The 13,604-nt window shown below is 49.2% G+C and overlaps 1 protein-coding gene across 2 annotated transcripts in view; it reads right to left on the bottom strand.

Annotated features, from left to right (window-relative positions):
* Positions 1 to 13,604, bottom strand: part of ABCC1 (ATP binding cassette subfamily C member 1 (ABCC1 blood group)) — a 137,290-nt gene that overhangs the window by 35,815 nt on the left and 87,871 nt on the right. For both annotated transcript variants that reach the window (XM_053929491.1, XM_053929494.1), the window contains exons 13-18: positions 9,852 to 9,998; positions 8,198 to 8,285; positions 5,386 to 5,461; positions 3,057 to 3,183; positions 732 to 908; positions 11 to 178 (exon numbers count right to left, since the gene is read on the bottom strand). In XM_053929491.1, the coding sequence (XP_053785466.1) occupies positions 11 to 178; positions 732 to 908; positions 3,057 to 3,183; positions 5,386 to 5,461; positions 8,198 to 8,285; positions 9,852 to 9,998 (783 nt within the window). The remainder of the gene's footprint in view (positions 1 to 10; positions 179 to 731; positions 909 to 3,056; positions 3,184 to 5,385; positions 5,462 to 8,197; positions 8,286 to 9,851; positions 9,999 to 13,604) is intronic.

Genomic DNA, 13,604 nt, shown 5'->3' with positions numbered 1-13,604 from the left:
CCCCCAGTACCTTGTTCTTCAGCATCCCCTTGGGGCCAATCACATTTTCAAATATGTGTTTTCCCACGTGGGCATCCACCGCCGACAGGGGGTCATCAAAGAGGTAGATGTCAGAGTTGCAGTACACGGCCCGGGCCAGGCTCACGCGCTGCTTCTGGCCCCCAGACAGGTTCACACCCTGGGGAGACACATGGCAGAAGGTGGGTTTGCTGGGAAACCTCAAGACATGCAGAGAGGGCAACCTGCTTGGGATGCACCAGACCCAGGCTGGAGACCCTGCAGGGAGGCACCCTCCTCCTCCTCCTATGCAGCAGCAAAGGCATAAGATTACACCTGCACGGATGTGGGTTCAAGTCACAGGACAGGATTTAGCCTCACCTGCAAAACAGGTGGAAGAGAAAACCTGAGGGTCCAGGAAGCGGCTGAGCGAAGACCCAGGAAATAGAGGGTGTTTAGCAAAGGGTAGCTGGTGCCACTAAATAAGGGTGGCTACAGGAAAGGCTCCTGATCTCGGAGTCTGATGGAAGGCACCAGAGGATGTGGTAATGATGTCATTATTGCTGTTATGGAGCAGAGTTACCCAGCGGAGCCCCGTCTGGGTCAGCCAATCACAGTCCACTCACATACCCACAAATAAGAGAATGAGTGTGATAAGCCACTGAGATCTATTTTTGTGATTGTTACACAGCAATAGCTGACTGTCACAAGGGCCATACTGAAGCCATACTGACCTTCTCACCGATCTCTGTCCGGTCCCCGCTGGGCAGGATTTCCAGATCTGGGAGAAGGGCACAGGCTTCTATCACAGCCTTATAATACCGTTCCTGCAGCTGACGTCCAAAAAGGATGTTTTCCCGGAGAGAATGATTCTGAATCCAGGCCTGCTGGGGGACGTAGGCCACTGAGCCCTAGAGAGCAAGCGGAGACGAAAGCAAGGGAAAGAGACACAGACTTGGTTAACAAGACAGCAGCCAGCTCACCCATGTGCCAGAAAGGCCTGACTTCACAAGTGACTCTCATCCTACCCACTGTCTCAACAAGAGAGAAACTGAGTCCCAAAGGACAACGGGTGCCAGAGATGAGATCAGAGCCCACACTGCTCAGTATCAGGACTTCAAGAGTTGAAACCCTCACCGGGGAGATTATAGTTATGTCTTTAGTAAATATTCACTGAATGCCTCCATTACTGAACAAAACTCCTGACTCCCCAAAATGGGAAATTCCTGACATGATTGTAAAAAATTAAATGCTAAGAGAAAAAAATATGAGACCTTTAAACAGTCCCTTAAAAAGAAAGACTTAGTTAGGAACATCAGGAAAGCATTTCTTAAAAAAGTTTCCTTGATGAAATTTAAGCAGAGACATCTGTATCAAAATTGTCCACTTCAAAAGCTGTTGTGCCTTTATTTCCATATAATGTATGGTATCAAGAAGACCATGAGAAAAGGGCTGGCACTCCCTTACCAGGGCAAAATAACAAGTCACAAATAAGCCCGTAACCTCGTCAAACCAAATACTCAGCGCACCCTCAAATTCCAGATCCATCACTTTTGTATGTAAAGACTTTTTTCCTTTAAAACAGTGGTTCTCAATGAGGGGTCACTGTGCTCTCCAGGGGCCATCTGACAATGTCTAGAGACACTTTACGTTGTCACAACTGGAGGCTGCTGCTGGGATCTAGTGGGTAGAGGCCAGGGATGCTGCTCACCATCCTACAGCACAAAGGACAGCCCCCAACAGGGAATTATCCAGCCCAAAATGTCAACAATGCTGAGGCTGGGGAAATGCAGGGTCAACAGAACGCAGTGTGGGTTCTGCCATGGTTTGTCATTTTCTTCCATTAACCTAGCTCACGTCGCCCACTGATCTGACTTGGTAACACGTACTTGAAAGCAATGACAGAACGTTTCCTAAAACATCAGTTAGATGTTATCAGTTTGGACCCAACTATGGTAACGTATACATTCTTCTAATGCATATTAGGCAGAGGGTCATTGTCTAATCAACAAAGAAAAGATTTTGCACTGAAATAAAGACAATGGCACAAACCCGCATCCCCAGAAGCAGAGTCCCAGAGACAGTAAATCTGGGGACGTGCACAGCTGCTGCAGAGACAACGACGAGGTGCAGGCACATCCACACACATGTGTGGTGGGTCATGCTGGCTTAGCCCGAGTTAAATAGGATCCGCCCCCCTTGCAGGACTTCTCAGAGCCTTTATTAATGTTTATTCTAAGTCTCCAAGAGACAGAGAATCAGACTATGCAGTATTTCCCAAGCTTGTCTGAGCTGGGGAGTCTTTATTCCCAAAACATCCTGCCGGATGAGTTTGCTACAGAGCCCACTCCTGGTAACGCTGAGGTCAACGAAATTTCGAGGGAAGTATTCCTGCATCAGGAAAAGGCCTTCGTGGGTTGAACGCAAAACAGGGCTCTTGATTTCTAGAGGACTCATTTGTTCACTAAAGCAGCCTCTCAGGCTCTCTCTTGAAGAATATACCAGCTTAGTTCAAAGTACTTTGTGTATTTAAAAGCAATAAAACCACGGTCTGTTTTAGTCCCATATTAAGAATTCAATGAACACTCAGAATTTAAACAGTTCCCTTAAAAAGAATTCTCTAACATCATGTTCCGATGACATAAATCAAAAATTTAAGTTTTGTTACTTTTACAAAAAGAGATATGCAGAGAGATCCATAGAGAGAACAAGCCAGAAGGACTCATGGATAGAGAGACCACGAGATACACAGAGGGACAGAGGTGGGGAGGGAATGAGAGACAGTGAGCAGGCCAGGAAACATTACTAAGTATTTACTGAGTGCGCACTACATGCCAGGCGCTATTCTAAGTGCTGGGATACAGCAGGAAATAAGTGACACTCTTCTAGGATGGCACAGAGAAGAGTGGAAAGAATGAGAGAGAAAAAGGAGGGGAGAGAGAGGCCTTGCTGCTCTTGTTCATGCTCAGGGAACACGATAAAACACAGCGTTGCACTTGACCTTCCTCTCAAACCCTCAGCCTCCCTCCCACCCCCCACTCACCCAGCTGTCCTCCTACCTTGATAGCCACGTGCCCCTCCAGCTTGTCCATCTCGGCCAAGAGCGCTGAGAGCAGAGATGACTTTCCACAGCCCACCTGGCCCACCACAGCCACCAAGGAACCTTCTGGAATGGAGAAGGTGATGCTGAAAAGACACAACACACCATGTCTCAGTCATGCTCTTACCTGAATGAGGCTGACGGGGCTGGTGTACCAGCACCCCTGGAGCTGGGTTTACCCCGAGTGGAGAGAGAGGCAGAAGGCAGGGCTGTCACAAGCCTCTGAGATTTGAAAATTCCTCCTGCATTTCTGCTGCTGAGCTTAGTTCAGTGAAGTCTCAGAAGTCTTTCTGAACCTGAAAGTACAGATCACACTGTACCTGAAAGTGGCCCTCTCCAGTTATGCCAATGCATCTGAGAAACCGGAGACAGCAGGAGAGTCCTGAGCTATCAGCCGCATGGAGGGGTATTAACTTTGCTTCAGGGCACAACACGGGGGCTCTGGGGGAGAGAGGACCCCTCAAAATGAACTCGGAAGGAAGAGTGTGTACCAGACACAGAAACTTGGGAACAGCTTAGGAAAAGGCCAACACTGTGAATCACAGGTATAATCAGGGGTGGACATGTCAATGACACAAGACAGGGCAGGGAGGGCAGGCCAGTCCCGAAGGTGGGTGGTGGCCAGGCCTGGGAGGACATGAAGGACCACTGAAGGGTTTGAAGGGACCTGATACAGATGAATGTGAGTTTCAGAAACGGGTCTTTAATGAAATTGCCCTTTGACAAATACTGGTAAGCAAAGCACAAGACAATAAGCCCGACGTTCTGCCAGTAAGATTGGATGCCATACAACACGTGTCAGAGTTGTGACTCCACCCACCAGCGAAGGGCGGGCCAGTCCAGGACCCTGTTGGGTTTGCTTACATTGTCTGTGCTCTTCTATAACCGCTATTATGATTTTCAACATATTAGTGGAAATGGTATTAGATTTTGCTGTCACTCACTGCCTAATTCTTGGGAACCTGCTACATAGTCATAGATTATTCTCTTGTTCCTGTACAGTGAGGGGAATGGATTACAGGGCCCAGTAAAGCAGCTCTTGCAATCATCCAGGTGAGACTGGAATATTTTTAGAGGTTGAGAAGAAAGTAAGTTTGGATGGAGAAAGATTTGGGGAGTCAAGATGGGTGAGGGAGACTGGAACAGGAAAGCCTTTGATTCTGGAAGAACAGAGGAAAGGATGAGGGCACAGATATTATTTAGTTGTGAAGTAGAATGAGAGAGAAAAGCTAAAATTGAAGCAGGCAGTAGTAGAGTTAGACATAAGGAGGAACTTCCTGAACATGCAATTCCACCATCAATTTTCAAAGGAAACGTTATATAGATCCTTTTCCTTAGGCAGTTTGTCCTCCACCCCCAGCCTTCTCCCCTCAGTAAAATACAGCAGTAATTTGGCTACCCAAGAAGAAGGAACTTGTTCAGGGGCATGGGGGACAAATTTGGCCTTTAAAAAGGCACCCCCGGCACTGTGTTTTGGCAGTCTCTTAAGGAGGCCTAGAAGCCACTGAGCAACACCTCCAGTCAGAAGGAAAGAAGCACTTGACAAGTTGTCTGGGGAACAAGGTCAATTCCCTGGACAGCAAGCACTTTGTGGGAAAAGTACCAGGTGGGAGGTAGGTGAGAAAGGCTGAGTGAGGCAGCTGGGGAACCCTGGAAAGGACAGAGAAGAAGTCCATCCTAAGAGCAAATCCCAGTGGACAAGAATTCCTTTCACAGCCCCAAGCCTGCCTGCCACCACCAGCAGCATCAGCGCCTGGGACCCAACTTGGCCAATTAGTGTGCTAGGTCTCTCCTGGAACAGCAATTGGCTCAGGAAGGGTACATGACCCAAACTGGGCCAATCAGAGGCAGGCAGGTCTCCCAACGCAGTAGGAGGTACACCTGGGGTTGATGGGGGCAATTTGCCATCATGAGGGGAGAGGCCATCTGAGAGGGAAGCAGAACAAAGACAAGATGGAGAGGATCCTTATGGCACTGGGTCCCTGGATCACCCTGTACCTGAAAGTGGCCCTTCTCAGTTATGCATGCCACAAGTCTCCCTTTGTTACTAAAGGTTATCTATGCAAGGTTCACATCACCTATAATGAAAGGGAACCCTCTGTGCCGGGCACACTCTCATCTGCTTCTCACCAAAGCCCAGGCAGGTGTGAACGCATCTATTTCCCAGATGGGTAACTGAGGCTCAGAAAGGCAAACTGACTTATTCAAGGTCATGAAGCTGCAGTGTGGCTAGAATTTAAACTCACATTTAACCAGAGCCCTGTGCTTCTCTACATGTCCTGGCTTACCCATTCAGTGTGGGAGGGTCATTCCTGGCCCACGTGAAGGTGGCATTCTTCACAGTGATGCTGTTCAAGCCCCCGCCTGAAAAGCACCAGATGTAACACATCAGACATAGATAAAGTCATGGAACCGAGAGTGAGCAGGAGGCCTACTTTTTTTCCCCTAGTCAAGTAAAGTTCAACCCTAGAGACTAGACACTTCCGATAGGCGTTATCTGGTTACATCTGTCTCAGTTGCTAAAGAAGAACACAATTAGCAGTTTTGGAAATGGTCTCTGACCCAGAAAGCAAAAGAAAACCGCAAGAGGGCTCCACCTTGAAAAGCAGGAGGTTGCGCCATCCAATGCCCATCTCGCAGAGGAGCGGGGACCCACTGGGTTACTCCACAGGGCTCCAGGGACCTCCCTCATTCGGTCTTGGGGAGGTTCTGGCAGCTCTGGCCGGAAGGGCCAAGCAGAAGCCAAGGTCAATGGCCCTCCCCACACCCCCAGAGCCCCTTCCTTTGTGTTCAAAGCAGGACCCTCCCCAACTCCTGGATTTCTGGGCTGCCTCCTAACTCATCTCCCTGCATCCCCTCTCCTTCTCTGCCTTCATCCACCCTGCTCACATCACAGCAGGTCTTTCTAAAGCTCCAGCCACAATCAACCGTGGAAAAGCAGGCTGTGGAGCAGGAAGTGGGGTGTCCCGGCCTAGGGGAGGGGTGTTTGAGACAAAGCCTGCACTGTGAGAAGCGCCCATGTGATCTCGTACCTCTGTCCTCACTGACTTCCCGCCCCTCACTGTCCTTGTACTCCCTGTCCCACACTTAAAAAAAAAAAACAATTTTTTTTGACTCTATTACAAGCCATCTCAAAACCACCTAGAGATAAGACAGGGATGTTTTTCAGTGATCAAATGAAGAAATAAATTCTCCCACACATCAAAGAATCAAAAACTTGGGGTAAGAGGAAGTTAACCTAACTTCACCTTCTCCCTCACCACTCCCTCCATCCCCCTTCCTGAAAACAGAGAACAAGGAAGAAAGTGGAAAGTGCTATTTAAGGAATTTAAGAAAAGCCACTTGAGTCTGACAAGCTAGTGAACCATGAGACTGGGCCGGGGGCTGCCAAGGTGGCTGGCTCTGGCACCCGGAGGTGTGGATAAACATCTCAGAAAGTCAAACTGCCTTGGAGACTGTCACCAGGGCAGGAAGCGGGGAGCTGAGGTCTCCAGGGACCAGGAGGCCCAGGGACTTTCCAACCTGACTCTTACAGTGAGCTGTGAACAACTTCAGTAGCTCAAAACCTCCACTGCCTGCCCCAAGTTTTGGCCCTGTGTTATGCAGGGAAATTGAACCCTGGGTAGATGGCACTATTCCCGCATCCTTTGGTGGGGAGGGAGACAATGGTCCTCAGGACAGCGGGACTGGATGAACACAGGCCAGGTGAGTCAGGAGGAAGATTCCAGCATCCAATAAGCAGTGGTTCTCAAGTGAGGGTGACTCTGCTCCCCAAGGGACATAATATCTAGAGACACTTTTGGTTGTCAAAATTGGGGTGTGGGCTACTGGCATCTAGTGGGTAGAGGCCAGGGATACTGTTCAGCATCCTGTAATCACCCCAGAGCAAAGAATGACCCACCAGAACATCAGTGTGCCGAGACCGAGTTGAAAATGCCACAGCTCACTTCTCACTCACACTAGAGAACTAGGGCGCACCATCATTTAGCAGGCTTAGCAGGTTTAGCAGGCACTGTGCTAGGTGTTTCACACAACACTGAAGACACCTGAAAGCCTACTAGGCGCCAGGTGTCTGCTCACACATTATAACCAATATGTACACACATTCACTCCTCTGACTGTATTTATTAGGCTCTGGAACCAGACTGCGTGGGTTCAAGTCCCTTTACAGTCACTTCCTAGCTGGAGAGCTATGGGAAAGTTACTTCACTTCTCTGTGTCTAAGTCTCCTCATCTGCAAAACAGGACTGATGATATGGGGATTAACCTCATAGGGCTGTGATGAACAGTAAATAAGGCAATACACGGAGTCCTTAGAACAGTGCTGGGCACATAGTAGGTGCTCAGTAAATCTCAGTGTGGATCCCAACTCTGGTTCTTATCAGCTGTGCAATCTCGGGCAAGTTACTGAGGCCAGTTTACTGATCTATAAAATGAGAGTTTCCAAAGCCCCTCTCTGTGTGCCTCAGGGAGCAGTAGGTAGGTGGGTGTTACATCAATGTCCTTAGAACAAACACCCGTGGCCGAGTGGCATTGACATGAAAGTGGAAGCAGCCGTTAGTGCTATTAAAATAGATCATTAAGTGCCTGGAGATACAGCCATGGATCGGATCCTTGGTCAGGGGCGTTGACTGGGAAAGGACAAATTAATAAGCTGCAAAATAAAGAAAACTACCAATAAAATCCATATACCTGCTGCCAAAGAAAAGCACCTTCATTCCCATTCTCCAGATGGGGAAACTCAGGCTTAGAGCAGTGAAGTGACCTGCCCCAGCACACACCGCTAACAGGTGTTAGAGGCTGGTCAGTCTCCAGCACCCTACTTCTGTCTGTGTGTCTGCCCAGAATGGAGTCAAAGTCCAGGTCCCCTGGGAACTGACCTTCAGGGGGAGACCGCACCCAGTGGCTGCCTCTAAGCAAGAAAGCAGAAGTGCAAGGTCACCCTCCTGGGAGGTGCAAGATAAGGCCCTAGAGTCCACCCCACTCCGCAGAGATCCTGCTCCCTGCGGCCTTGCAGACAAGCTGCTGGGAAGAGTCAAACAGAGGACAGCCTTGGTGGCAGGGCGGCCATCCCTGCACAGGGGGACCAAAGGCACACACCGTCTTTGATGGGCCGTCGCTCAATGCTGTCGGGCTCCAGCTCCTCATGGGACAGAAAGATCCTGAGGCGTTTGAGGGAGACACTCGCCTACACAGGAAGCAATTACAGGGTGCAGTTACTTTTAAAAGCATTTTTGCAAAACAGACCCAAGGCTAACATGCAGTGGTTTCCCCTGGGTGCAGAGGGGCCCACGTCCTCCCCCGTTTCCGCAGGCTCTGTGTTTCCTCCACTACAACCAGCGCATGCCTTAGAATAAAAAGTAAGACAGGTTTTGGTTCTTGTTTCTTTTCCTTTAAAAACCCACAGCCAGTATTAAAAAGGACTGTCCTAGACGCAAAGGGACTTAAGAAACATAATAACCACAAGCAACAGTCCCCTTTAAGGCACAAATTTGCAGCTAGGAGATAAGCAAGTCCTGGAGATTGAGTACACAGCATAGTTAGTGCTCCGAGTCAACAAGACTGGATTATAAATTCAAAGTTGCTAAGAGACTAGGTCTCACCTGCTCCCATCACGGAAGGGAAATGGAAATTACACGGCGTGACAGAGGTATTGGCTGACACTGCAGTGGTGGCCACACTACAATGTATCCACGCGTTAAACGTACACAACGCTACGTGTCAAATATATCCCAATAAAAATAAATTTAAAAACACAGGTTCTGAGTCAAACAGCCCAACTGTAAAGACATCCATGAGATAATCCAGAACATTTTAATATGGACTGCATATGATTTTTAAAAATTACTGTTTTGTTAGCCATGAAAATGGCCTTATAATTATGTAAGAAGAAATGCACGCTGAAGTATTTAAAAGGTCAAGAGGTCTTGGATTTGCTTCAAGTTTTTCAGCAAAGAAAAAAGAAATGAAGGGAGGGAAGGACAAGTGAGGGAGGAATATAGAAAAAGGATTAGATACAGCAAGTGTGACACAATGTTGAATCTGAGTGACGGGTACACAAAGTTCATTATACTAGTCTCTACTTTGGTGCAAACTGGAAATACTTCACAATAAAAAGGGGTTTTACTTGCTTGTTTGTTTGGTTTTTTAAATAAAGCCTACAACCAGAGTTGTACAACCAAATATTGAGGCTGATTCATCTGTGTGGTTGAAAATGGGGTTTTCAACATGAGCGTGTGCGACGAAAGGGAGAAGAGTGTGAAAAACACTGCTGGCGCGAAGTGGTAGAAGTTCAAATGGTGCAAAGTGTGGCGGAGCAGTTTCCTTTCTCTACAGGTTCACTGCATGAATTTTAGGAATTCTAGGGGGTCTCGGTCAAGGCCTACGAGTAGTCGGTAAAATCAACTTAGTGGGTTAAGAGCTGCATTTTTGAAAAGATAGAATAGGGCACAGGGCAGGGCAGAACAGAGCAGATTGGAATAGAATATTTCGGAAAGAATCTTACAGAGCATGGGAAAGCCTGGTTGCATTAAACTTTTGTTCCATGTACCTACGTGTGAGCTCCCCGTCAACAAGTAAAACGTATTTCTTTCTTTGGGCAACAACCAAAAGGCATAAAAGCCACCGGTCCAGGCCTCACCGCACCCATGGGCACAGCAGGAAGAGTAATGCAAGAGGGAGCCGCCTCGAGGGGGATTGTTAAGCCCCCCTTTTGTTTTGCTCCCTCCTTGAAGTCCCCCAGCCTCGCCTGTACCTGCACGATGCTGCTGATGACCATGGGGAGAATATTCAGGGGAAAACGGAGGATGTTGAACAAAGCCAAGGACACAAAGGCTTTCTGGGCATCCAGGATGTTGTGCTCGTCGATGGTCACATAGACTGCAAATGTACACAGGGCCACCTGTAAGCAGAATGCCCGTCACTGACTGTGTCCCTGAGTCAGAGTCAGAATCTAGCAGCAGTTACACTCCCCCAGCCATGGGTTCAGGCCCTCCCCAGGGCAGCTGCAATCACATGGGGCTGGAGGCAGCAGAAAACACCCAAAGCAATGTCTAGCACACGACAGGCACTCACTAAACACTCAGAGAATGAACAGGATAAATGAATGACCGTGCTCTCCCACCCACTCCCTCTGAGGCACGCTGGAATTCCTCAAAACTCGTATAATCACACCTCTGGACCTCTGCCTTTGCAGTGTCCTTTGCCTGAAACAACCTTCCCATCCAGGTGGTGGCTGGGTTACTCTGTCTTACCCGCCCCTCCACCTGAAACAGCCTGCCACTGCTCCCCGTCCTCCTCTCCTGGCTTTTGGTCTTCACAGCACCCACCCCCACCTTTTGTCCTGTTATATGTATGAACTGCCTGGTTCCCCCAATGAAATGTAAACTCCACAAAGGCAGGGACTCCATCCTGCACACAACTGCATCGTTGGTGCCCAGAACAGACCCTGGGTCACAGGAACACTGAGTAAGACCTCGGGCAAGTTATCTCCTCTCCCCGTGCCTCAGTTGTCTCATCTGTGAAACAGGGGTGAAGGCAGAGAATTAATGCCAGTGTTTAAAGTTCCTTCCAGCTTATAAAGTTTTATGTAATTTTACACTCCCAGGACAGAAAAAGTTACTTAAATGAAACGAATGAAAAGAAAACAAATAACTACTCACCACTCCCTCCCCCACAAAGTCAGGCCAGCCTTAAGCCTTGTGGATTTTACTGCCTTGCCTAAATTCCTGGGATTTACCACCCAGGTGACCAGGTTTGGGTTCGGTTGTTAGAGACAAGAGCACATCACTTCCCTCACCAGGAGAAATGAGGGATGCCCTGAATAATCCAGGGCCAGGCTGCTTGGCTTAGGGGGGAGGGAAAAGATCAGTGGGTGAATTTCTGTGCCCCACCCTCACTGCTGGGGAGACAGCAGTGCCAGGTGTCACCAAGGGTGGGTAAGAACAGGCGTCCCACAAGGTCGTCTGGCACCTGCTATCAGAAGCAGTCTGGAAAACCTCAGACCTGGCCAATGAACAAAAGTCCCCAGCCCTGCACTAGCCCCAGACTCCCAGAGCCATTGGGGTGGGGGGATAGAAACTGAGCCCAGGGCGGGGAGCTGGAAGTCAGGAGATTCAAGGTTAAGCCTCTGGTGTGGCTGTGGTTCAGTATATTTTCAGGTCTCAGCCGCCTCGTTTCTTTGTTACCCATTAGAAGGTCGTAAAGCTTAAAAATTAAAACCATAAGTTTGGCCACATATTAGCTGGGTGTGCCACCTCACCTCTCCGAGCGAGCCTCCACCTAGAAAGCGGGGATCCGGATACCCTTTGCCGAGCTGCTGCAGCAGGAAGTCGGGCACTTAGGTGCAGCACTTAGCGCAGTGCCCAGGGCACAGCCAAATGCAGCGTACGGCAGCTGTTTTTATTTGTTACAGGACTCAGTGCAAGCTCCTTGGCCTGCTCTTAAAGAATCTATAAACCAGTCCCAAGAGCGAGGCACCGGGGAGTCAAGCTGGTTCCTGTTCTGGCTCCGACTTTAACAGGCAGGGTGACCCTGCGGCAAAGCACACCCCTGTTCCCGACTCCATGGCCCAGAGGGAGGCGAGGCGCTCAAAAGGCCACGGGCACCTGATGCCTGGGATGCCTGCACACACCGGCTCCCCTCTTCCAGGCAGCGATCTCTTGTCCGAAGGTGCTCCTCACTCGAAATTCCCCAAGCACATCACACAAAGGAAGAGCGTTCAGCCATAAAAAGCAATGGAGCACTGGCACACACAGTGTGAAGGACCCTGAACAAGGCATTAAGTGACAGCAGGCAGACGCCAAGGGACACAGAGCAATATGTCTCCATTTGAATGAACTCTCCAGAGTGAGCAAATCTGCAGAGACAGAATGCAGATTGGTGGGTGCGAGGGCTGGGGGAGTAGGGGGAATGGGGAGTGACTGCCAATGAAGGTTTCTTTCTGAGGCGATGGAAATGTTCTGGAATCAGATAGTGGTGGCAGTTGCACAATCTTGTGAACGTACTAAACGACACTGCATTTTACACTTAAAAATGGTGAATTACATCGCAATAAAAATAACAAATTATTTTTTTTAAAACCCACCTCACCGAAGTCAGTCTATTTTCCTTACTGTAGCTGCTAGGCCCTGGGGCCCACACTGTCTGCAGCTGTCCAGCCTCTTCTCCTACCGTTCTCCCGCTCGCTCACTCTGTTCCAGCCCCACTGGCCTCCACGGTCTTTTTTTCTATGGGGCGGGCACAGCCCAGCATTAGGGCCTTTCCACTCACTCTTTGCTCACCCGGATAGGGCCCCTCACCTCCATCAGGGAAAGACTCGAGTGTCGCCTCCTCAGTGAGGTCTTCGGGCGTCCTAGGTACAACTGTAAAACGGATGCCCTCCCCATGGCTGTAACCTGAATCTTTTTCCCCCACAGCACCTATGACAGTTTAGCACACTCTGTGATGTGTTTATTATGCCTATTGTTTGCTATCTGTCTCCCCCAGTTAGAATGAATGAACACTCCATGAGGGCAGGGAACTCTGCCTGTGGTATTCACTGCTCTATCATCACTGCCTGGGACAGCACCTGGACCAGGGCAGATACTCAGGTAATGTGTGTGGGTAGGTGCATAGATGGACAGATGATGGGTGAGTGGGTAGGACCCTCCTGAAGGCAGGAGGGCATACACTCAGATGTATCTCTTCAGCAGTAGAGATAACCAGGCCTCAAGCATCTCACCACCAGAACATACCAGCTCCCTTGGCCCACTGCCGGGTGCCTGCCGGCAGCACAGGGCACAAGCAGAGAGGGAGCAACACCACATGGCCCCTGTCAGACCCACAGGCCTGGCTTCTCCAGAAAGCAGGGGTCATTCATTCATTCATCAATTACTAACTGGGCACCGACTATGTGCCAGGCACTGTGTGCTCTGAGGTGAGGCAAAATGGAGATCCTGGTATCAGCACCCTGAGTTCTTGTGATTTCCCAGGACGGAAATCAAGAGACCACCAGAAACCGACGTAGAGCCTGGTGCACTGGCCAGGAACCAAACCCAGGAGGCAGGCGAGAATCCTACCACTGAACCACCCTGGGTTCTGGGAACTCCTGAGACAGAAATCAAGAGAGTTCCCGATAAAGTAGTACTTAGGTGAGAGGTTTATCATATACAGTTTGTGTGCCAAGGGAGATAGCATATAAAGGGAGAAAGAGAAATGCTGCTCCCCAAACAAAAGCTAGGGAACAATTTTAAATACGCTGATGCAGGACAGATGACATCTAAGTGTGATATCTAAATATGCAGAAGTGGGGACTCTTTGGTGTCTGCATAGTGTAACTACACGCTTCTTCATGCATCACATGTCTCATTAGCATATTAAATCTCCACCCAGGGGTGTCTTTTTTAGTATTTAAATGATGGAAGGTCACCGAAAGGACAGTCTATCTTGCTAGCACGCATGCATGAGTGACCACGGAAGTAAATCTTGCAGATAGTCCTTCAGTCTAGCTGCTAACAGGGTGTAAGGA

Source organism: Desmodus rotundus, chromosome 1 (assembly GCF_022682495.2).
Source record: "Desmodus rotundus isolate HL8 chromosome 1, HLdesRot8A.1, whole genome shotgun sequence".
Lineage (NCBI taxonomy): Eukaryota > Metazoa > Chordata > Mammalia > Chiroptera > Phyllostomidae > Desmodus > Desmodus rotundus.
This window is presented reverse-complemented; position numbering and strand designations above follow the sequence as displayed.